This window comes from Micropterus dolomieu, linkage group LG09, assembly GCF_021292245.1.
Source record: "Micropterus dolomieu isolate WLL.071019.BEF.003 ecotype Adirondacks linkage group LG09, ASM2129224v1, whole genome shotgun sequence".
NCBI lineage: Eukaryota > Metazoa > Chordata > Actinopteri > Centrarchiformes > Centrarchidae > Micropterus > Micropterus dolomieu.
The window spans coordinates 29534346-29560360 of record NC_060158.1 but is presented as its reverse complement, the minus strand read 5'-3'; the positions used below and the strand labels follow the sequence as shown (position 1 = coordinate 29560360).

The window sequence follows — 26015 nt, the reverse complement described above, 5'->3', positions numbered from 1 at the left end:
TCCTATTCGTTTGCACTATTGCTCTTGTGGTTTTAACTTCTATGAGGTTTTTATGCACAGCTCCTCTTCTGTTTACCTTTTTAAATAATTTCGATGGTTGGGGGGCAGACACCGTCACTATAGGATTTTCACTAAGTAACTCCTGGAATGGAGGAGCAGAGAAGTGTGTTAAACTGCGACTCTGCCTCCTGGTCTCAACTCTGGGTTGTCATGGATTTGGTCCACTAATAAACTTGGCCAGATTTCTAGAAATGAGAGCTGCTCCTTCCCAAGTGGGATGGATGCCGTCTCTCCGGATCAGACCAGGTCTTCCCCAGAAAGTCTGCCAATGATCAACAAAGCCCACATCGTTTGCTGGACAACACCTCGACAACCAGCGGCGGAATGACGACATGCGGCTATACATGTCATCACTGGTCAGATTTGGCAGGGGTCCAGAGAAAACTACGGTGTCCGACATTGTTTTTGCATATGTACACACCGACTCAACATTAATCTTAGTGACCTCCGATTGGCGTAACCGGGAGTCATTACCGCCGACGTGAATAATAATCTTACTGTACTTATGTTTATCCTTAGCCAGCAGTTTCAAATAAGACTCAATGTCGCCCGCTCTGGCCCCAGGGATGCACTTAACTATGGCCGCTGGCTTCGCTAAATTCACGTTTCTCAAAATGGAGCTGCCAATGATCATGCGTTGAACACAGAGACTCGTTGAACAGTTACTGTTAGCCAACTTCTACTCCCTAATACTTATTTATTCCAGTTATTGAGGACATATTTTTTTAAGTTTAACGGTAAAATGGACGAAGTTTGCAGTCCACTTTATTTAACTGATCCTCGGTCCTCGAGGTGTATTTCAGGAATTGAGATGTCCTTCAAGATGACACGCTGAGATCGATCACAGGTCACAGGCTTGAAGATCGTAGGAGGCACAAATTTGGGAAATGAAAATGGTCCGGTGTGTGCAGTTCCCCTCCTTGTGCACACTCTCACTCAGTCATACTCAATATCATCAGTGCAACTTCAGAAGTTTTGCAAATACAATGTCAAAGAGGTTGAGGTGGGACCAAGTCACTGTTTTACAAGTCCAAAGTCAAGTCCTAGGTCGAGACGGGCAAATCTGAGTCAAGCCTCAAGCCCTAAACTTTGAGTTTCGAGTCCTAAACAAGTTTCAATGTGCTCTTCACCAAAATTGATACCATTTCATATTTAACCACAGTTAAAAATGACGCAAAAAAACCTTTATTGAATAAAGCGTTAATATATACAGAGAAAAGCCAGGCAGGCGGGCAAGGAGCAGTTTCACACAACAAATGTCATAAATTCCATGAATTAAATGATTTGTTGATGCACTGCACACAGCACTCGTGTCACTTTTTAAAACCTTTTTTTTGACTAAACGTGGTTTGAAGACCAGTCATCAGGCGACAGAATCGACTTCAAGAGTCCCGTTACAAGACAGCAAGTCTGAACAGCACAGCGATCATCCGACATTGAAAGTAGTGTAGTCTGTACGAGCCTTAAGTCATGTGACTTGAGTCCACACCTCTGCAAAGAGGAATGATGACAAACCGTGGGAAATAACTTTTTAGGGGGGGGCAGTGGTGTACTAGCCTCTTATCCTGCTGTTAGATGTTGTCTGCCTCTGAAGCCTGGGGCATTCTGCCCTGGGCAGCAAAGTGCTGATGCGAGAGGGACCGGGGTCTTGTCGAGACTCTCACCAAGGAGCCCTGCTGCTTTGCCATGTGGTGACCCCCAGGGATCCATTTTATTCTCCATATACATGCTGCTGCTAGGACAGATTATCAGTAGTTTTAGCAACATCTCCTATCATTTGCAGACACCTTAATCCTCTGCTTGGCCAGCTTGATGGTGTTAAATGTACTATAAATAGGGGACTGTAGTTAGTGGTTATTTTATTTTATTTTATTAACGTAAGTATTAAGTGTGTCAAGTATTTTGATCTTCTATAGGTAAATGTAAATGAGGTGAACAAATATTACAAACTCCTTTCAGTATAATATGGCTGAAAACAACACCATACAGTACAGCCTGAAAGCATACTATGAGAGTTAATTTTCAAAACATGTAGTCTTGTTTGTATGGCATGGCTGCTGTGTTGCATTACATTACAACATATAGGTGTTTCTGTTTTGGTTCCTCACTGTAAGTAAACCATCCTACAGTTTTTTTGTTAAATACTTTTAAGTGCCATCCATTGGAGCACCATTAAGTGATAGATCTGTAAGCAGCCATGGTTACCACATGGTGGTGCTGCAATCAAATACATTCTGAAGCATGGCAGAAGAAGCATGTCTGTAGGCTGAGTACTACAGGATTTGTGTTACATCACTGCATGTTCCAACAATTATAACCTCCATAACCTCCACTGGTTTATCCTTCAGCTGTGCTTTACTTTCATAAGAATGCAACTATATATTATAATGTGCAGAAAGAAGTGATACTGACAACCATAGTAACAGGAAGAAGTTAGTAGTACAGATGCGTGACATGGACATGGAAACATAATGAATACAGATGTTTCCATATAGGGCACAAGGGTTCTGTTAATGGTTCATTAAGTAGGGGAGACACCTGTGGGAGATTTTGGAGCCACATGTTACACAGCTCTCCACCAACATCATCAAAATATCATATGAGGAAATATGCTGTTCATCCCTCCAGAAGAGTTTCACACAGTGTGTGTTCTGGAGGTTCCTAATAGAACACTTGAGTAACAGACTGGTTTTTCCTTTTTAATTGTAGTAGTATTATGTAGCACTGGTAGCCTTACCTTACTAACTTACCTAACCTTGCCCCTGACCACATTCATCTTTTAGACTATTATCAGTGTACATTGCACATATTCCTTATACTTCAAATTGTGAATTTTTGCACATTCCTCAGACAATATTTTGTACATTCCTGCATAAATAGAACAGCTCTTTTACTTGAAAACCAGATTTCTTTTCTTTCTTTATATTATTTATTAGGGCCCGAGCATGAAACGCGCAGGGGGGAGCCGGCTGTTTAAAACTGATATAATATTCATTGTGCGGTTCATCAATAAATTATCTGAAAGTCCCGCGAGGTGCAGACAACTTGGCACAACACCGGTGAAGCTGGGTCTCCATCTCTTCAGCAAGTCTTCCTCCACTGCCACTACACACACATACACGCTACGCCTACACATGCGCACTGACACCCCAGGGTTAGGGTTACAATTTTAGATTTATTTACGCACTTTAAAAACATTTATTGAAAGTTTTATTCTTTTTACATATTTATTTACAGCATTAAACGTTGAAATGTATATTGTAAAAGGCTGTATATTAACTTATTGTTATTGCTGGTAGTTCTATGTTAAATCAGACGTTGAGCACCCCCATATCATCAAAATGGCATGATCCTTGTTTCACAGGCTCCGCCCATCGAAGCATGAAAAGTTCAACTAATCGGGTCATCCCAAATAGATATATTTTATATAGATATACCATGTCTAGACCTACAAAAAAAGCTTCTGAGAGCGGTTGCCTAAACCCAACAGGAAGCCACCCATTTTGAATTTAATGGTCATTTTTGGCAATTTTCAGGTTCCGTACTTTAACTAACTCTTCCTAGAGAATTAGTCCAACTGACTTTAAAATTTTGCTGTACAATTTAAAGCCATTGTCCTATCTGTCGGTTTTCATCAAAGGGTGCGTCAGAGTCACGGTGTCGAAAATCGAGGATTCACCATGAAACAGGAAGTTGTCATAACTTCACTTTAGATGTGGAAATCTGAAGTACTCTGAAGACATGCTAATATTCACTCAAACTCATAGCGCCACCTACTGGCAACAGAAAGTGACAACTTTTATGCTGTGATGTATTACTCCTAGCAGCTTGCCCACATCCACTTCAAAACTGTCTCTGCTATGTTGTGAAGCTTGTGAGTTTTCGTTTAATGGTGTATCCGTGGCTTGGCGCCGAAGTTCCTTGTTTGGAGGATTGAAACAGGAAGTTCTATTAACTTCATTGTACATGCTCAAATATGTACCATGTTTCCAGGGCTCTCAAGTTTTATCAAAAATTTGGAGTGAGATAACGCATGTTAGAGGAGGAGCCACTCAAATATTTGCAGCTTTGGCCCCTTGGCCGCAGCCAATTCTCTCAAGTTTTTACCGGCAGTTAAATTTTGCCTATAGTTCTTAATTAACCTGAACAAATAGAAAGTATAACAATAGGTAAATCTGATAAAAGAGTATTTATTTATATACTTGCATTTCAAAAATTAAAATTAAAATAAAAAGACATTTGGCCCCAAATAAGCCCACTGAAAAGCAGTGCTGTACACATAGGCCTACAGTAGGATGGCGGAACTTACCTACGCATATATGCCAAGCTACGTGTGAGTAGGCTTCAAGTTTCAGCTTATGAATGGTGTTTTGTGTTGTAATTGTTTGTTGTACATTTTAATGCCTTGATGACAGGGGTAGGGGGCCCCCACTTAGAGCACTATGGCTCTAGACCAACCATTTACACCATCATGATGGATGATAGCTTTCTGTCCAGAGCCCAAATATAGAAAAACATCTCTAGTCTAGGTATTAGTACTTTTTCAATTCAATTCAATTTTATTTATATAGCGCCAAATCACAACAATAGTTATCTCACAGCGCTTTTCATAAAAGAGCAGGTCTAGACCGTACTCTATGATGCTATTTACAGAAGCCCAACAGTTCCCACCAAGAGCAAGCACTAGGCGACAGAGGCAAGGAAAAATTTCCTTTTAAGAGGCAGAAACCTCGAGCAGAACCATGGCTCAGGGTGGGCGGCCATCTGCCTCGACCGGTTGGGGGGAGAGAGAGAGAGAGAGAGAGCGTCTACACAATATACACACAGAGGTACAGACAGTGAAGGTGATGTTGCTATAGACTAAATTAAAAATGGTACAGATATTTATAATAGTGTTAATGGTAACCATCGTAATGTTAATGATTATAATAACAATAATAACAATAAGACTAGCAACAATAGTCGTTGCAGCAGAGGGTGTTGAGCAGGAACACGGGGGCAGCAGGTGACCCGCAACCACAGATCCAGACTCCACAGCTCCATAGCCAGAAAACCTGCAGGAAGTGATAGGAGAGAGGAGAGAGACGAGAAAGCACAAGACTACCAGAAAGGGGAGAAGTTGTGTTAGTAACATGCAATAATGGGATGAGGTTGCATACAGAGGGAGAGAAAGTAGAGGACAGAGGAGCTCAGTGCATCATGGGAAATCCCACCAAACCCTAACCCTAACCCTGAACTTGAGTATTTTCTTTTCATGCCATTTTCTACTTCTACTTCACCTCAAAGGGAAATATTGTACCTTTTACTTTATCTGACAGCTTCAGTTACTAGTTACTTTAAAAATAAGCTTTTTACACACAAAACGTATGAAAAGTTCAAAAATAGGAGGTTTTGATATAAATTTAATTAATTAGCAGTTTATAAGTCCAGCAAGCGTGAGGCTTCAGTAGCTCAGGCCGTAAGGATTAGCCTGAGAACTGGAGGGTCCCGCCGGTTCGTATCCAGCTCGTACCAGAGTTGCGGAGCGTGGACTGGTAGCTGGAGAGGTGCCAGTTCACCTCCTGGGCACTGCCAAAGGAGGCCTTGAGCAAGCTCCTGAACCCCCAACTGCTCAGGGTGCCGCACTGAGTGACAAAGGTCCCTCCCTGAACACATCTGCAAGCCAAGATTAACTCAATGTCAAAGTGCCCCCTACTGGCAGCAGGAAGATGGCTCTGTGTGATAAAAATTATTTAATTTTCACAGCATTGTCCACAGTTCATGTTCCGGTCCACAACATATAATTAGCAGTTGTTCTCTAGCGCCACATAGGGGACACAGGAAGTGACATTAAACTCCTTTGTGAGGCGTCCAAAAGGTGTAATAATTCAGAGTTGCGTCAACAACCACCAGCAACTGCATTGCGGCTGCAGCAGACCCCGGCGCACGTCACTGTGCGAGGGCCTTTCTGACGCTGCTTGCAGCTTTAATATTTCTTGACTTTGCTGTACTTGTTTTTTTTACCTTCTTAATTTTTTTCTTTATGTTTACTATTATGCACTAATATACCTAGGCAAATTCCTTGTATGTGAAAGTGTACTTGGCCAATTTGGGGCAGCGTGAGCAAGCTGTAAACCAACATTGGCATGTTATCACCTTATAAAACTGTTATGCCAAACGTGATAGCAAACAGTTGCCTATTTACAACAACCCCCCAAACTTCACTCTCTATTGAGCACTGGTTTGGTCTCCACCACCTCCTGAAAAAAATATATTTTGCAGCTGCATGCTCTATTATGCTCACTATCTAGCAGGGTCATAACCACAATTTTAGAAATACTGATGTTAAGCCCCCTCAACGCAACTGAAAATGCATTATATTATTTGGATTTTTCAAATAAATAACTCCCTGTTGCTTACAACAAGGTTATGGGAGCAGAGTCTGTTGCCCATAAAACCAAAACTGTGTTCTAATAGAGTTTAAAATCCCTGTAAAGGGGATGAGGAATGATGGGATAATTCTCTGTGAGTTTGTCACAAAAACTTTGACACCTTTGCGATTACACATAGACCCCATTGTTACTATATTAAATATTGATCAGAAGATGTGCACAGTGATATTCAGTCTTTCATTTTTGTCAACAAAAACTACTTTCAGTCTCAATCTTGTTTAAAGGGAATTTGGAAACTTCTTTTTAAGGTCTCTGTGAAATTCCTTGATCAAATGCATATATAAGTTCATGTTCAAGGAGTAGCAGCTGTAGTAAGCAAGAGTGGTTTTAGAAGAAGTAGTGCTTTTACTCATAATAGTAGAGTAATATTGGAATTATCCTGGGTTTTGAGGCACTGCAGTGTCCCATGACAGTCTTAATATTCCAGGGAACTATTTTTTTAAACTATGTTTTTGCCTTTTTTAGATAGAACAGCTGATGAGAGAAACAGGAAATGTAGAAATGAGAGTGAGATGGGAACACATGCAACAAGGGACTGCAGGCTAGATTCGAACCTGGGCAGTTAGGACTTTAGCCTTGGATATGATTTGCATGCTCTACCAGGTGAGCCCCTTCAGAGGATTGTCTACTTTAACTCCAAAGTGTTCTGCTTGGAGATGGTCAAATTAAAACACCACTGAATCTGTTTACTGCATCAGTCCAGAAATGTTAGCAGTGACTCTATAAATATGCTTTTGAAGCCTTACAACAGGAACAAACATTTTGCATACGTAACAGCTCAACTGTTTACCACACAGAGTTTCTTTCTACCTGGTTTCATCCACCTCTACAAAACTCCAGACAACCCATCCTCCCTCTGCCTCCACAGGCCTTGCCTAGACAGGTAGAAAGTTCAACAGGAATCACGCCTAATTACCCAGCCACTGTTGCATAACTTGGGTGTTTCCTATATTCCAAAATAACTACGTCACATTATCTTTATTTCATGTGGAAAATGGTCCACCATGTGACTGGAATAATACCTAATCCTCTGGAATGGTTTGTATTTTCATTTCCTTATTGCAAAGAGGTCACGGGTTCACAGCTTTTGTTTGGTTCAGATTACTTCCTCATTACAGTAAAAAAGAAAGGAAAAAAAGATAAAAAAGAAAGAAAGATAAAGATAGATAGATACACTATATGGCCTAATCTAAACACACACTTTTGTGAACTTTTGGTCTGGGGCTACAGTTCACAGTTGATTTAAACCAAAAGAAATCCTCATTCATCTAATGAGGTCTAAAGTCCAATATCTACTTTCAGCTGTTGGATAGGTACAGGCCCTGACCTCAACCTAATTCAACACCTTTGGAATGAACTGGAATGGTGACCACAAGTCAGACCTTCTCACCCAACATCAGTTGGACCTCACTAATGCTGTTGCAGCTGAATGGGAGCAAATCCCTGAACCCGACATCTGGTGGCCAGGCTAAATCAGAGGAGTGGAGGCTTTTGTAGCAGCAAGTTAATGTCTAATCCCAATGAAGTCACAATCACATGTTCTACCACATGTAGACTGTGTTGTATTTTTTTGTAAATAAGACAGAATTTGTGTCATAAAACCCCGGCTGTAATGATTGTTTGAGTGTTTGTCTTTGGTCTGTGATTTGCGTGCTGGGTGCTTGTTGTGTTTTTGTCTTGTTTCGTGGTGTTATTTAACCATAGTTACCATATTCTGCCTGCCTGAGCTATTCACTTCTCGTCTGTTGTGGCCTGTGTCTTTCTGCCTCAGGAATCACCTCTGGAGATCAAGTCCTGGAAACTCAGTCCTGAAACTCAACTCATTCTGCTCACGCCTCCTGTAAGCCAGTGCGTGGACCTCCATTCTCCAAGCCTGTCAGCCAGCCACTCTCTGGATCTCCCCCACCTCTGGACTCCCACTCCCGCCTGCCAGCATCCCATTGCTGGAGTTACTCTTTGTCAAATAAACCGTTTAAAAACTATCTCTTGTCCGATCTGCTTCTGGGTTCCCCTCAGAATCCTGATAATTTGACTAGATGCACAAAACCCTTACTGACAAAAGGGATTTTAATGAGGAATATTTTTATTTGAAATGACTTTCACTTTTCAGGGCTTAAAACCGAATCAAATCATGTGGGGAAGACATGGGGCTTCCCCCTGCTGTCCTCAAATAACCTTGCGAATCTTCGCTGAATAATCAACCTTTGCCTCCCTCAACATTATCACCTTTTCATGTGGTTGACATTGTTTGAGTGATGCACTGCTGTATTCCCCTACAATGGAAGGAAAGCTGCAGGTAGAGCAAGCCATTGTAAGCACGCAGGATTAATTCTGTAGACTGAAATGCTATGAGCCAGTTCAGTGTGTTAGGTGAAAGACAAACTGGATGTTGATTGCATATATAATACTGGGAGAGAGCCAGCAGATATGAATGCAAATCAACAAGAACTTGTATTAGATTTTACTGAGGCAAAGAGAAGGTATGAAAATGTATTTGAAAGTCTTTGTTCCACTTCAGTGACCTGAATAGGAAGGCAAAAAAAATGACAGGCCACAACAATTGTAAGCATCTTTAAAATCACCATCAACAGGAAATAGACAAATTTAAAAAATCCCATGACATGACTTAATATCTGGTAAGCTGGTAAAATGATGTTTAGGGATGGTTCAAAAGCGGGGATGAGTAAACAAAAGGTCAGATCCATGGAACAGGATAACATATTCAGGATAAATGTGTAAGTATTCTACAAATGAAGGATTATCAAACTATCCCATTTTTAGAAATCAAATGTCCAACAATCAAGCCCCTGTGATGCAGGATGAATGGAGGTCATAAAGTAGGTAGGGTCTGAAATTTTCTCTCTTTTCTCTCTATTCACAAAAATACTTCTGTCATGATTGGTGTGTATGACAAAGTGCAATACCAATTCCTTAAAAGAAATACTGTCTGAAAGCGCAAACTTGCTGACAGATGCTCAGCACACCTCCGGTCATGGCTCTTTCGAAGAGGTAAAACACTTGTCGTTAGATGTGGTTGGACCACATAAAGCCCTAGTTTGTTTTTAAGCAGAACAAACTCTTCAGTGTTACAAAACTGTATATGGTGTCAGTGAAGCTTCCTGTGCTGTATCACAGGAAGCTACGTCTTCTCTGCCCATTGCTATGCTCACTACTACCTCTCACCTTCTCACTAATGATTGTTTGACCATTATTGGCGTCACAGAGTGTTTATACTGTATATCGCAAGTTTAGTGTCTGATATTTTTGTAACTTAAGTGGACTGATGGATCATTAGCCCATTCCCAGATGTGCATTGTTCTTCTTGGAACAAATTCAGTTCAGTGCCATTTTCCGCCCTTTTTCAGGCATAGGGTAGTGATAGGAGTAGGTGAAGTAAAGTAGCCAGATGGCTGCTTAAGGAAGTTTAACCCTTAATTAGCACCACAGTCCTTTAAGGTAGCATTAACCCCTTAATGCAGATTGTAGCGAATTCGCATTACACCTCTTTCTTTCAGACTGCAGCCAAGATAGCGTATGTATTCCTCCAGTGCCTGTTTGTGCATATTCGATATGTACCAAGGAACCTTTTGCAAGCACTGGTTTCTCATTTATGCCTGTTGTCGATAATTTGCATCATACCTACACATCATACCTGAATTTATATATTTTCTATGTTCTATAGACAAATAACAATCTCCACTTAATTTAACATCAACTTGAAAGCAGATGAAAGTACAGATTATTTAAAAAAAAAAATTATTGTAAATTCAGGCGTAGGTATATTAATTATACCTCTTTCTCCCACTCTTGATCCAGGTGTTTTAGCCAACTATAGACCTATACCTAACCTTCCCTTTCTCGCTAAGAACCTTGAGAAAGCAGTTGCCAATCAGTTGTGTGACATTGTACAAAGCAATAGTTTATTTGAGGATTTTCAATCAGGATTTAGAGTATGTGTCTTGTTAGATCTTAGTGCTGCATTCAACACCATTGACCTATTACAGAGACAGGAACATTTAAGTCTAAGTCTAAGCTGGTTTAAGTCCTAATTATCAGCTCGATCTCAGTTTGTACATGTTAACGATGAATCCTTCATGCACGCCAAAGTTAGTCATGGAGTTCCACAAGGATCTGTGCTCGGACCAATCCTGTTCAACTTATATATGCTTTCTTTAGGCAATATAATCAGGAAACATTGTTATGCAGATGATACCCAATTATATCTATCGATCAAGCCAGTTGAAACTGATCACTTAGCTAAACTTCAAGCTGCGTTTAAGATGTAAAAACCTGGATGACCTGTAATTTTCTGATGTTAAATAAAAGTTATGAAGTTATCTAAAGATTAGTTACTCTGGATTGCATCGCCCTGGCCTCCAACAGGGAGGAACTCCCCCATAAAATAAACTTCAAGGGCTGCCTCTTTTCAGTTCTGTAACATTTCAAAAAATTTTATTCCACTGGTTAGACTTTTGAAAGATCTCTCCCTGCATCATGTTCTATCCTTATTTTCTGATTTAAGAGGAAGTACATCAAATATCTTAAAATGTGATTTACAATGTAACTTGAGCTGATGACCTACCTGGTATATGTGGATGTCTACATAAAAGGTAGCTTAATTTGTCATTTTATAACTGTCATGGCCCCCAACCATGACAGCTGCATGGTGACATCTGTTATAAGAGTGAGTGTGTTTTGATTTATTTAGCCTTTTGGGATGACTGCTGTGTGGTTGGTTAGTTTTTTGTCTGTCTGTCTGTGTTGTGTTTCCCTCTCTAATGCTCTGTATGGAGTTGGTGGGCCTTCGATTTCCCTGGTTGGCATGTACACTCACCTGACTACACTCAGCACTCACACATGTCCCTCATCTCCCAAATCACCTCAGCCTACTTAGGACCAGACCAGCATTCCAGTCCCTGCTGGATTGTTGAGTCATGTCTAGTATGCTCCCACACCAGACTACTAGTTGTCACTTTCTAGAAAGTCTGTTTGCTCCTGTTTTCTGTTTACCTGTCTGCATCACTAAATGGAATCTCCTTGTTTTCAACCCTGGAAACAACTCTTACAACTGGATTGTTCCCTGGAACAGCCGTGTTCATCTCTCTGCCATACTCAGCCCGAACCGTTTGGACCCAGGAACCCTAATCAAACCCCAGCCCCATTTACCTGCAACACAGTACCTCTTATTATTAATGTTACAATAAAATAACTTTAAATCTCATATCTTGTCTGCAGTCTGGTTTTGGGTCTGAAGCCTGACAACAGAGGGCTGTATAACAAGATTAAGTTGTTCTCATCTTGTAATGAGGAAGCTTAGCAGTGGGCCACTCTACAGAAACACTGACTCTCGGGAGAATATAAAATCTTTTTTTAGATGAAGGGAGTTTGCTTTTTGTGGCAGATTTAGAAACTGAAAAAACCTGATGAGCAGGGTGATGTACAGCAACATGAAGGGAGTTTTTTCTCCACAAATATTTTCAAATCCTAAATGCAAATGAAATGCAAAAACTTTGTAAATCTATGTGAAGGTGGGCTACAGACCATACAGGGGATAGTTTATGGGAAAAGATTCTCTTTTTCACGTCCTTCCTGTGTTGTTGTCAGGTAGACCCCCCTCCTACTAAAGTCACCCTCACTGGAAAAGTAAGTTTAGTCATTCTCACTGAATAAAATGTCAAATGACATTTGAGGTCAATGCTTTAATTTCCCTCTTTATTTCATAGATTTCTACATAACATGTTTTGTAAGTGTTACATAAATACTGTCCTTTCAGATCTGTTAATTCTGCTATGTATTTTATTGGTGTGTGTCACTACAATGATACAATTTACTCATGATAATCAAGTTTAAATACAGTCTTATGGTTCAGGCCAGTGTGTCTGAGGGCCCATATTTTCACTACCACCACAATATAAAACACATTTCTAAGGATTCTGTCCACAGTTCTATGTGAAGCTACTTTGGCTTCGGGTTGAATTGGATTTTAAAACAATGTAGTTAAAATGAGATGAGGTTCTTGCAGTAAAAAAGAAAGTAAAAAAATCGAACTTGAATTGTTCTCATTTCATTTTTAAAATTGCAGCAGTTATTACAGGTGACATAACACAGCATTTAGTGGCCATTTTAGAGGTTTGTATTCTGCAATAGCTGTCACTAGCTCACTGTGTGTCTACAGTAAATGTGCAACTTGCAGTCCAGACAATGTTTTGTGCTCCTTTCAGATAAATGACAAAAATACATATTACTCATTTTGTGGATGTGGTAATATCAGCTTGGTAGCTAGCAAAGCATAAGATCTGCTAACTTTCAGTATATTGTTAACAAACCCACTTTCCGTTGTTGCAAATCCATCTAGTTGAACGTAGCTTGAGTGGTTACTGACCATGTGACAACCTGCTGTTTAAATGCAGCTCAGGGTAAAAATTCCAATGTTACATCTCATTTTCTGGCCTAATTTACTGCTGTGGAATTTACCTAATATACTGCTGTGTTTTAGTTGAATACGAAATGACCCCATTATATTCAGGTAATGGGGTCACATGGTGGCAGGTGGCAGTGGTGAAAGCAGTGGCTAGTAGGTTCTACTTGTCTTTTTGTCATAGGTGACTTCTACTGTCACAGAATCTGATGTGTCACAAATTTCAGTGAAAAAACACAACAACTGCAACAACACTTTCAGTATTTTAGAGAACAAGTTTACTGTAAAACCAGAACATTGATAACACTGGCCTTCATTAAGGTAATCAAAAAAAAAATATTCTAGCTGCACCTGCCAGCTCACAATATTTTTTTTTTTAACAGTGAGGGTAGCTTATGTTAAGTTTGATCAGGGCCAAATTAACCCAATAGGAGGCCCAGGGGCAACAAAGAGCTGGGGGCCCCACAGACTCCTGTCCCTCACGTTCTCTATGCATTGTGTATGTACCCAGTCACCTTCAAGTGCACATACAGTGCACACTGCAGCCTACATTAAGTCCTCCAACCTAAACGACAACATAGGTCGTTTATCCATGCCTCTCACTATGACACAAAGGAGTGCTAAACGTTAGATAACACATCAAAAAGCAACATTTACGTGGTTTCACACCTACCTCCTTATGTTAACTTTCTGCCTATTATTATAGGTCAGCCAGCTTCCTCCTTTGCTACCAAGGTCACTGCCACAATGTAAATGTATAGCACCTTTCTTCTTTTCAACCACTCAAAGCGCTTTTACACGACATCTGCATTCACCAGTCATACACATTCCTAAGTGCTCAAACAGAAACTAACATTCACACACAGGCGGAACAGCCGGGTTCAGCATCTTGCCCAAGGACACTTCGACATGCAACCAGGGCGAGCCAGGGATTGAACTGCTGACCTTCCAATTAACAGCCAACCTGCTCTAACTCCTGAGCCACAGCCGCCCTCTACAATAAGTGTAGAAATGTATACACACATACATAGTTTTTCTGTGAAATCCGGTATTATTACGCATTTTGGGTGCATTCACTTTCAGTTTTATCCTCCAAATAAATTTACTGTTGTTAACTGTGTACAACTGATTTTTATTTTGTTTCTTCCCCATTTGGACTTTTCTGGAGTGATGTCACAGTTTTCATAGCTTATGGAAACAAAAAACTACAAAAGTAAGAGAGTTGTAAGTTGTATGTGATGGGACACTTTTCCAGTTGGTTTTCCAGTTACATCTAACCATAAATACTGCTTTAGCTGGTGACCAGCCAAAGATATATTTTGAACAACACATGCTTATCTTACAATCAGTGATCTCATTTAGCACCTTGAGGTGATACTCCACCCAAAATACATTTGAGTATGAAAAACTCGCCCACTGTAGACATAAAATGTGACAGTTGTGTGCTGTTATCGTAAAGAATAAAAACTCTGATTCTCCATGATGGAGTCACATGGTTGATAGGAGATTTGTGGTACAACCACAAACCCTCCTTAATGTGACAACTGCTGCTATTTTGCACAATCTTAACTTCATAAACTGATAATGAAACTGAAACTGTAAATTTTGTATGATTAAATCACCACATTTTCTTCTACATTATCTCTACGAAGAAAGTTTGATTTTCTTGTTTTGGGATAGAAAAAACTGAGTGGCTTTCTATCAGGGTGTGTTTACAGGGTCAAGAAGTCAATCCAATCTCAAAGTGAAGTGATAGTGTGGGATGGATGTTTTGTGCGTATTAGTTTTGCTTTTTCTACAACAGACAGCTTGTCTAAAGTGACTTTTGAAGTGCCAGCACTGTGGTTGAAATGTTTTTATATATATATTACTCTTACACTACGATGAAAAGACCAGCCAACTGTACCTCATCTCTTTTTCCTTCAGCTCGGATTCATTGATCTTCATTGAGCTGAGTCAATCTCTGACTAACACTCCCATGCATACTCCTTTCTGCTTACAGACATGAAACATCCACACTCATTCTTGCTCATCTGAGTTGTTACTGCTACTTATGGCAGTGCTTTGATGTTGTCATAGACACCATCTTGACTGGCTATGAAATATTAGTTTCAGGAAATAAATGAAATAAAACATTAAAGGCCTATACAGTTATTTATATACATGTACATCCAGGAAATACTTAGAGAAAGTACACAGCAGTAAGATGGGAATGAAAATATGGTTTTCATCTTCACATAGAAAGTTTGACACTTGGGAAACAGTGTCAACTGTGACTGCATTGAGTCCACCTCCTCATCCTGCCGGAGTCTCGCGCTGTGTGCTCGGAACTTGGACCACCTGCCGCATCAGGGGTGTTGATGGAGTAGGACTCTGTAAAGATGAGGGTGAAGTAGTCCTTACAGTTTTCAGAAAGAAAAAGGAAATTTAAACATCTACAATTCCATAACTTTACAGAATCCATGATGAAGATGCTGAGGTCAAAAGCTCCAAAACTAAATGGACCTTGTGGTGAGACTGTTTTGTCATGAGAATGATTTAAGCACAGTATTCACAGTTTTAGGTCAGCTGTCACATAAGGTCCTTTAATTCCAATATAATGTACCTATTTATTATAAAAAGGTTTTACAGACTGCTCTTCACTTTATCTTTTTACATTGTAGCCCTACTGTTACTGTACTTTTTCACAGTCACCTTGACACTGGTCAATACGCTGGAAATATTACACATGATTATTAAATATCTTCATGCAGTCTATATTTGAACAAAAGGGAAGTGGCGCAACGAATGGCACAAATCAACAGTGACACATCAGTTGCAGTTTATTTTTACTTATATCATAATGCAATATCATACACTGATAGTGTGACAAATTTTTGTAAATTTTTGGCGATCTGTTGACTTGTGGGTGTTTCTGTGCACTGAGTTGGCGTGTTTGTGCTACTGGGATAACACAGTCATACAGATGCCATGTGTGTAGGAGTGTGTGGTCCCCGGCTCTGGGTCTCTATTCCTCTTGAAATCTCCACTCACTCAATGAGTGACATCACTGGAGTTTCCCCCCAGGAGGAAACTGTTTTTAAAAGAGCCGCCTGCTGAGTATCAGTCAACAAACCAGAGCGGCAGCAGAAAAAGAAAGAAAGCTCTCAAGAAGGCTGCTAAGGAACATCATTCAAACAATGGAAGGTGAATGCAAGGTAGTGCTGGACGCCGCTGTCGACATAGAAGCAAGGAAGCAGACAACGGCAAGTGTCAAACCCAGTTCCAAGCTAACCACGGCCCTGCTGGCGTTCACACTCTGCCTTGCTGCTGCTGCTGCTGTCCTCGTCTTCAACAGTCATACCAAGGTAGGTCTTAGATTAGACTGAATTATTGAAGCAAGTCCCTCACAGCAAGTTGCCTAAATCACCTCAACCCAGCCATTCTATAACAGTGTATTTCTTCTTCTCTTCTTGAAACAGGGCTCAGGACAAGATGAAGACAATAATGGTGAGAACTTTTCCTTTAATTCTCTCAGAGGGTCAATACTGTACTTTTAATGGATCACTAGCAGATCTCGTCAGACATTTCAGGTTTTCAATGTAACAGTATAACCCTAGTTGAGACTTATTCTGCTCTGATGCTGAATTGCACCAGAAGATCACACAAAGTGGAGCTGTCGTGGCATACTCATAAACCTCTGTCTTCTCTTCTTTCCAGATCATCGTCACACATTGAGGCAAATTTCAAACAGAAGAGCGGCCATTCATTTACAAGGTAAAAACAAGAGACACATTCAGCATCAAACAATCCATAGGGCTTTTTGATACACATATTAAGCACAGTGTGGGGAAATTGATGTCAAGAAAAATATATTTGCTCAAGGGCTTAATTGAGCTGAGGATTGCTGCTCAAGAATAAATTAAGAAATGGACTTTCTCCACTGTAATGCATTCCCTAAGAAATGACTCCCACTAGTTTATTTCTGTATAATTTTATCATTTTTGTATATATCATTTGCGTTGTAGCATAGAGGGAACTACAAACTGCATCTAATTTTACAACCCTTTTGTAAAATGGCAGCACATGTTCCTAATTTAATCCATCCCATTCTGATGGATAGTAACATTCCTAATGCTCCCCGACCTTGCTGAAAAATGTTTCAAGGTTGCCTTAGTAAATGATTCTTATTTTACTCCAACTGTCAGACGTTTGTGATCACCTCCCTCACCATCTCCTTTTACTCTTTAACAGGAGAATACAACCCTAAAAGGAAGACCTCAGTGGAATGGCAGAACCAGGTGGACCAGTCCCACTTTCAGGGAGGACTGCAACTCATTGACAATGAAATAGTGATTCCTCAAGACGGCCTCTACTTCATTTACAGCCAAGCGTCCTTCAGGGTCAGGTGCAGCAGCAGTGACGATGATGACACCACCACTTCATCCATGGTCCACCTGAGCCATACTGTTCAGCGCTGGTCCACCTCGTATGGTGACGACGACAACAAGTCGTACCAGACCATCCTGCACTCTGTCCGCACCGCCTGCCAAAAGGCAACCAGCAGCAATTCAAATCAAGGGGAGAGCTGGTTCACGGCCGTGTACATGGGAGCTGTGTTCAACCTGAAAAACGGGGACAAACTGAAGACAGTGATGGAGGAGAAGATGCTGCCCAACCTGGAGGATGCTCAGGGAGAAACTTTCTTTGGTGCATTTGCCTTATGAGGACAGGTGACTGAGGGCAATAGGTGAAGATGTGAATGCACCTCAGTCCCTCTGAACTCACTCACACAGTGGAATGTTGGGTGAACAGAAGTTTTACACCTCACTAAACAGTCAATGCAACTTTCAGTGTAGACTTTACGCCCAAACTTGAATTGATTCAAGTCTAATGAGAATCAAATTCAAAGTTTGCAAGTAAATCGAGTTATGTTAATGGGAGCAATAACCAAAAGAGCCCCCTGTAATGTATTATCGTAGATATATCTATCTGTAATGTAATGTATTATTAGTACATAGCCTTAGTGTCAGTACCTTTTGCTGTACTGCAATGTTCAATCACTGTCTTTGACATGAATGTACTATAACTGCTGCATATTTATTGAGTCACTACAGGCCGACAGAAAGGATTCTAAAGAATATGTATTTATAAAACGTAACATTATCATATTTATTATATTTAACTTATTGAATTATTTATTTATGTTTTTATTTATTTCTGTGTATTTTGCCATGTGTTCTTCTAAAGAATGTCCTAAACCGTATTTGTGCTGGATTTTATATATAATTTATGAAAATATTTATTGACTCACTTTAATCATTTGTTTATCACTGTAACTTTTTATTGACATTTGCAAATAATGCCATGGTGCCTGTGGTGCTGTAAAAATGTTTGAATAAACAATGACTTTGAAACATATTTTTTCTGCAAGGGCTGTGTTTATTGTATTTGAACTTGGATGTGGAACTAGAAAAAGGAAAGTTTTTCCTTGCCTCTGTCGCCTAGTGCTGCTCTTGGTGGGAACTGTTGGGCTTCTGTAAATACTATCATAGAGTACGGTCTAGACCTGCTCTTTTATGAAAAGCGCTGTGAGATAACTGTTGTTGTGATTTGGCGCTATATAAATAAAATTGAATTGAATTGAATTGAATTGAATAGAAAATATCAAAACAAACTTTCCTATGCCTAACAGGGCAAATTATTGATTGACAGCTGGAAGAAAGAATCACCTGATGCTGGTGGGGAGGAAGTTGCAGCCTTGTGGTTAATTTGTCAACTACAAGGCAAAAAAAACAGTGTTCTACTGCTTCTAGTGCACTATGGAAGAACCTGGTTGTAACATACACACACTAAAAATCACACTGTTTGCTGTGTCACTTCTCCAAAATTCGACCCAATGCTGTCATGTGAGACAGATAGTTTGGATGGATGTTATCTGCAAGGTTCTGAGATATTTGTCTCTATGAGATTTCTGCCACCAGTCCAATGCAATGTAGTAGCACCCCCAGCTTCATTAGAAACCAAAACTTCCTGCATGATTAGATACCACAGCATTTTGTGATGTGATTATCATAAACACATATTAGAGCATATTTTACAAGCACGCATGAATTGTGATGCTGTGTACCTAAGGGACGAACAAAAACATTGGTGAACCCTCTGGATGGAGCTTTGACTGCTGCAGAGATGCTTTTAGTCTTCATAAATCACCAGAATGTTGGTCATTTGCATTGCTTAAAATGAATCAAGATGCAACTGCCTTAATGAAATGCTCATGTCTACATACATGAAAATGTATGTATAGTGGGCAGTTGGGGAGGGATTTGGGAGCAGGATTGCATGTGAGTGTGAAGGTCGGGGGGATGAGGAAAGTTTACAGGGCAAAAATGGCCTGTAATGGTGGGCGATATTACTGGCAGACTGACAACAGCAAACAACAAAAAACAGCTCAAAATGATGTGACATCAGAAGCATGTTGGTTTAACTGACAGGTCTCTCCAGCCTATCACAGTCAGTTGTGGTGGTTCTGCTCGCTCACTCATTCCTCTAACTCATCCCACGTCAGCTCTACCCTGTGCCCAAATTAGAAATTCTGTGCTGAGGTGGCTAAAAATGGTGTTGAGTAATAACCCCCAGTTTATTATTCTCTCTCCAATGAAAGTCTACGTACAGCATGCTTCTGTTATAAAACCTTTATTTTCATTTATTTTGATTAACTTGGTGAATATTAAAAACATCCAAATCAAACGAAAGGAATCCTTAATGATGGCCCTGACAGCTGGTATTTACTTACTCATGAAATGACAATGGAGAGGTCTGGCACTGGTTTCAAGTAGAATGCCAAAGAGCGCTCCTGTGATTTCATCATCAGTGACAGTGGATAATTTTAGCCTTGGTATTACATAAGATACCATGACTTGCCTTTATTAGCTGGCTCTGTACTATTAGTTGTTACGATGTAGTGAGAAAGTTTCCAGTGGAGTAACAGTTCCTCAACAGCTACACAGCGTGGAAGGGAGGAGGGGAACTCCCTGGTAATCTGGTAATCCCCCCAGCTTCCTCCTCCAGCAGCCTACAGAGCAGCAACAGACACCAGCAGTGGAAAGTATTTATCTCAGGGTGGGAATATTCTGGGCTTTCAATTTTTTTTTACTGTGCAAATCATTATTTCATTTTCTCTTTTAATATTTAAGTTATTTGTATAATGACTTAAGTTTCGCAAATTACTTCAAATTCAAATGTTTTGTGTATGTCAATTTTCAGACAGCCAAAGTGTGTGTAAGAAGAGGAAGTGGGTATTTTATTTGTTTGTGTTTCTGTGTGTTTCTGTGTGTGTGTGTGTGTGTGTGTGTGTGTGTGTGTGTGAGTGAGAGAGAGAGAGAGAGAGAGAGAGAGCGCGAGACGGAGCTTCACTTCCTAACCCAATGCACCAGTTATGCTGAAATCTTCATTCAGCATATTCAACTCATACCTCCCTGAGGGAGAGCCAACAGTGTGAGAGAGAGAAAGAGAAAGAGAGAGAGAGATTCTTGGAACCTCTAGCGAACCAGCCCTCATTTTCACCAGTTTTGATTGACCTGTAGAATATGACACTCCCATTTCGGTCGCAGTTCACATCAAGGAAAACCTTTTAGATTTATTAGATCCAGCTGGAACCAACTTTTCAAGTTCCAAACCAATTTATTTTTAGTTGAAAATTAAGTGTGCGAACTGGAAAAAAGCTGCTTCCATGTAGGTGGAAAAGGTCTCTTTGTGGTTGTTATTATGCATCTCTTTGTAATCTCTTACACCTGTGGCCTCTACGAAGGGAGTTCAACCAACTCAGAGTTAACTCAGGGTTACCAAACAAACTCTGAACGAGGGGGATAGAATTTCCTAGATTACTGTGGTAGATTTACGAGAACCTAACATCACAAATCTACAAGTTAAAAACTTGAATATATTCTCTGACATTGTATTTATACATTTATGGGAGAAACTAGTTTGTTTTTATCAAGGAACCACATTGATTCACTTTGAGGAGTGATGAAATACTATAATAATATAATATAATAATAATAATAATTTAGCCCATGGCCTATATTATCATGTACCTTAGAGACTTTGCCATGGATTGTTCATATTCAGAAGAAAACACCAGAGTGATTTAGATTTTTTGTGACTTAATTTCAGGGAATTTCCAAGTTTTGTTCTTGTAAATTTGACACTTTCATCTAGGATTTTTTTCTCGGTTTATTAACCCCCACCCTGGCTCCTTATTTTTTGGACACATAAAATAATACATCTAAATATGTGAAAACACTTAGGATAATTCAATTATAGCCTAACGATGGGCTACATCTAAGAAACTGTCCCGTTAATTAGCCTAATTAAGATCTCCTCTCTAAAATCACAGAGGCTGCAGGGCTCGCTGTGTGAATGTAATGCTGTTGTGTTAAGAATAACTGCATTTCAGCTGCAACCGCAGTGGAACAAGTCAGGATGAAATCTAAAAGTATTTTATCACGTGGTGTGTATTAATATCCAACTTCCCATCATTAACACTGAGTACAGGTGTGGTGTGTAGCCCACTCATACAGAGTAACCATGAGTTAACCACGAACATAAGCTGCACGAAGCAGTTTAGAGATGCAGCGTAAATTGCCATGGCAACAAACCTCAGGTGACACCTATCAAGTCAGGAGTAGTGGGCTATGGGTTAATCAGGAGGTTACACCCGACGACACAAAGTTACTCCTGAAGTTACCTGGATAAGCCAATTACCTCCCTTTGTAGCACAGGCCACTGGTGGACTCTTTGTGGTCGTTTTGCATTTCTTTGTGGGTTTGATTGTCTTTGTAGTTTCCTTTGCATGTGTTAGGTTTGGGTCCAATCCTAATTCATTTTTAATTAAAAAAATAATTATATAGGCTGTATATCTGTTATTTGTGTCACTATCAGAATAAATAAAAACAAAAAAACAATCAAAAACAGTCCATTTTGGGGTTTTGGCATTATTCCTTTTTGATTTGAAGAATGCAGAGGTCTACCTCAGTAAATTTGTAATTTAGTTTCCGTCACAGTTTTCTCCTCAGTTCCTCTCTTTAACCACTGCCCCCGGCCCTTAGCACTGCAAATTGTAAGTATGTATGTGTGTATGGGCACCCTATGTAGGGGTAGAGTGACCTCTGCTGGTTGAGCTTCCATAAAGCCAAGTATGTATAAATGTTACGAAACTAAAATATAAATGAAACAATAATAAGCTATCACACCAACTTGTTCACGTTATCTTAATCTGATGTTGCAGGTCAATGCTTCGTTCTCCCTTACAACCATTGTTGTAGTTTTGCATATTTTTGTTGTTTTTATTTCAGTATTCAAATCCTTTTTTCACACCTAGTGGCCTCCTTTTTTTAAACATTTCAATTCCTGCCTGTCCACTGGTTTTCGTTTGGAGACAAAAAAAGGAATAGACAAGTCATGATTTGATACATGGCAAAACCTGGTACCGCCATTTTCAATGGTTTCTGGTTTCCATCAAGCAGAAGTTAGGACTCCTATGACTCAGGCCACACTGTGTCATTATGTAAGACTTTGCATTTAAACCAACTGACATTATTTCCAAGAATATTTTAAATTTCTTTCTAGACCTTAGCTGTTTTCTTAACTTAAAAATATGTCTATGGTTGCTTTTAATTTCCACTTCTTGGAGCGTAGATGGAGCGTTAATATGTACATTACTAACCACAAAACTGCTTGTAACAAAAGAAAATTTAAGATTGAATTTACAACTCCGCCAAGGACACACAGAGGGCATGGCCGTAACCAGCTACTTTCAAATAATTTGTCCAAAGGCTGAATGTTTCTGCTGTTTGGGGGGTGTTAACCCCTCCCCTTCTCATCATCCCTCTAAGGGAAGAGATAAACAGACACATTCCTGGGATGTAAAGACCATCAGGAACATTGGTGTTTTGTGTGTGTTCAGATATATACAGTGAGGAAAAAAAGTAGGTGCATCTAATTTAGGATAATAAATGGAGTGGAGGTGGACATTTTGAAGGCAGACTAACAGGTCTTTGAGAGTCAGAATTCTAGCTGATAGACAGGTGTTCAAATACTTATTTGCAGCTGTATCATACAAATAAATAGTTAAAAAATCATACATTGTGATTTCTGGATTTTTTTTTTTAGATTATGTCTCTCACAGTGGACATGCACCTACGATGACAATTTCAGACCCCTCCATGATTTCTAACTGGGAGAACTTGCAAAATAGCAGGGTGTTCAAATACTTATTTTCCTCACTGTATATATATGTCTATGTATATGTGCGTATGTACATGTACATACACGTGACATGACATTTGAACCCCGAACACTGTTCATTGCTCATTTATTACTAAGTAGATGAAATTCTGTTTAACAATGTGCATCTGCTAGTGACTGAGAGCGCCATTTTGTTTCGTGCAGACGACGTCTGACACCGCTGCCCCTTGGAAAGAGGACAACAAACCCAGAGTAAGCCCTCTTGAAATCTCGTTTGGTTGGTGTTCTCATACCTCTCTGGTGTCTCACCTTGAGAACAGAACTCTCCCCTCCTTTGCACGGGTCTCCTCCGGCTCCGTAATCCACCCCAACTTTTGTCCTGACAATCTGAAGCACCAGGTGAAACTTTTTTCCTTATGATATTGGAGTTGATTGCTATACATTACCAAAAGTGATTTAGGATTATGTCAGGTGTAGAATCTTCCTTTAATATAATCATCATGATATAGAATATAGTGGTCTCAGGTGATTCCAGTTATTAAAGTTTGATCCACATATTAGTTTCCTGCATTTCCACAAATTAATTAATTAATTAAATTAATCAGTCACTGCTTTATTGGGTATAATCTGGTCCTCATTCATTCCTGCATTTATAAACAGTTCATTGCTGTATTTATAGCAGTTGATCCTGGATGCATTTATCAATCCATTTGTGTGTCTAGCAGTTCTTAGTGGTATGTGTGTAGTTAGTAATTTGTTGTGTCTAAATTAATGAATTGGCTATTTCCCTGTTGTGGTAATGTGTAGTGCCCCGAGGTGAATTTAATGTGAACACTGATTTCTTCAGATAGCTCTTAAAGTTATTTACTTAACTTTTAAGTAATGTATATTGTTACACCTCAATGTGTTAAGATACTTTTTTTAATCAGCTTGCTAGAAAAATTTGAGAGTTTCTGTGAATCATGAAAGCCTGTATAAAACTATTCGACATATTTTCCCGGATAAGTGACAACTTTGACCTGCTGGTAACGCTATATGAAAAGTCAGATGATCACCAAAGTCAGTGTAGGAACATAAACGGCTATATTTGTTATTTCAGCCTGGACCAAATGGACTGACTGACATCTGCTGACGTAGCTACAAAGTCGTCTACACTGAATACAGAAGAAAAACATCTAGTTCTATGTCCATTCTTGCATTTAAAAATAATATCCGTTATCAGATATAACAGTATATTGAAATATATTTTGCATACTGTACCACATGAAACACAGCTAGTATATGCAAAGCCAAACGTCATCATTATCAGCATCAGTGTGCATGTTCTCCTGTGTTTCAACATCACTTACATCTATACTGCTTTACAGACTTGACAGTTAAAATACATCATTACAGACAAACGTACAGCAGATATTTTTTACACATGGTCACTTCCGGAGAATGTGGCAGGAGCACTGCACAATGTTCTAGTGGTTTATACATCTGAAACTAGCTTTGCTACCACATGAGAGTGAACTGCTTATGTTGTGACCATCTCTAAACCTTGGGTACAGATCACACAAAATATTTGGCATGAGAGTTTAGGACAGTGATAAAGTCTTATGAGCATGGACTGCACACAAAGAAACAAACATAACATTAAAATAAAAAGCTGGACCCTCAATGAAAAAAGAGCTGTCACAAGGAGGGGCAGGTCCTGTATTAGTGCAGAGGAACAAACATTACATGGCACTTTGAATTAAGTCTGTGCTGCCAATACTGTCTCACGAAATTGAGCAAAAATGAATTCTTAACCTTGGAAACTGAAGTTTGGCCAACATCATAGCTCAAGGCCTCCATGGAAACTTGACTTCAAATTGGTCTTACAGTGCAGACGCTTTGCTGCTTGCTCTTGCCTCTGCTTGCATTCTTTTGCTGAAACTCTCTTTTTATTTAATTTTTATTTTCTGCTAGAAATTATGAGCAGCGGCTCTTGGATACTTTAAATAACTGGGACTACTCAGATAAAGTAGGCTATTGCCATACTTTAAAACTTTTTATGATCTCGAGTGTGGCCTACCAATAGCACTAGCCTGTACTGCAGTGACTGGACTTGTAGCTAATGCTAATTAGCAACAAGATGCCCCCATTCTCCACGGATGACTTCTACAAACTACAGAAAATTGCAGTGCTGGAAACCAAGATCCACAGTTTAGAAGGGAATGTGGAAGTGAATGGACTATGTGGGAATGACACTACTTTACTACTTTCTAATTAGCACCAACAACACTACCAAGAAGCAGGAGGCCTGTGTTCTGGGTAATAAATCTGAAAGTGGGAGTCCTCCCTGGAACGCTCTTGGTACAAATCCTAAGAGTAAATCATTTCCTGGGGAAATGGGAGGACGAGTAACAGGCAGAACCCAGCGCCCTGAGATCTGTGATGCGACTGGCTGGCCTGCATTATCATCCAGGCAGAGCGCCTCTTCAACCCCTGTTCTTAGTAGGACACAGCCGTGGACAGCTGCGAAAGGGAGAGTTAGCAACAAACCTCCCCAACAACTGAGTGTGCAACAGCAGAACAGATTTTCACCACTATTGCAGGACCCTGAATCTCCGTCTGATGACCTGGATAACATCCCGTCCTCATGCAGAAGGGTAAGGACTGAGAGTAAATCAGAAAGTAAAAGGATGCAGGGAATGCTAACGACTGGGCCTCAAACTCTGATTGTGGGTGACTCTGCTGTTAACGATGTAAGAAGCATGTGCAGTAAGAACACCAAAATACTCTGCTTTCCGTGATACCGTGTCTGACTTGGCAGAAAGAATCCTGCAAATCATGGCTGAACATCCTACTGTGAAAAACATCATACGGCACATCGGGGCCAATGATGTTTTGAA

General features: G+C 39.9%; 2 protein-coding genes across 2 annotated transcripts in view; both read left to right on the top strand.

The window, feature by feature from the left end:
• LOC123976309 (ankyrin repeat and MYND domain-containing protein 2-like) overlaps positions 1–26015 on the top strand; it is an 817726-nt gene that overhangs the window by 359361 nt on the left and 432350 nt on the right. The window lies entirely within an intron of this gene.
• tnfa (tumor necrosis factor a (TNF superfamily, member 2)) lies at positions 16089–17684 on the top strand. The gene is made up of 4 exons (XM_046058387.1): positions 16089–16256; positions 16371–16398; positions 16609–16665; positions 17143–17684. Exons 1-4 carry the CDS (start codon positions 16089–16091, stop codon positions 17613–17615), a joined length of 726 nt encoding a protein of 241 aa, XP_045914343.1. The 3' UTR covers positions 17616–17684.

Bases quoted from the DNA above. Each gene is read 5' to 3' on its own strand.
- tnfa (XM_046058387.1), top strand. From the start codon at position 16,089: ATGGAAGGTGAATGCAAGGTAGTGCTGGACGCCGCTGTCGACATAGAA. The intron at 16,257-16,370 runs GTAGGTCTTAGA...TTCTTGAAACAG, and splicing joins TCTTCAACAGTCATACCAAG to GGCTCAGGACAAGATGAAGA. The intron at 16,399-16,608 runs GTGAGAACTTTT...TCTTCTTTCCAG, and splicing joins ACAAGATGAAGACAATAATG to ATCATCGTCACACATTGAGG.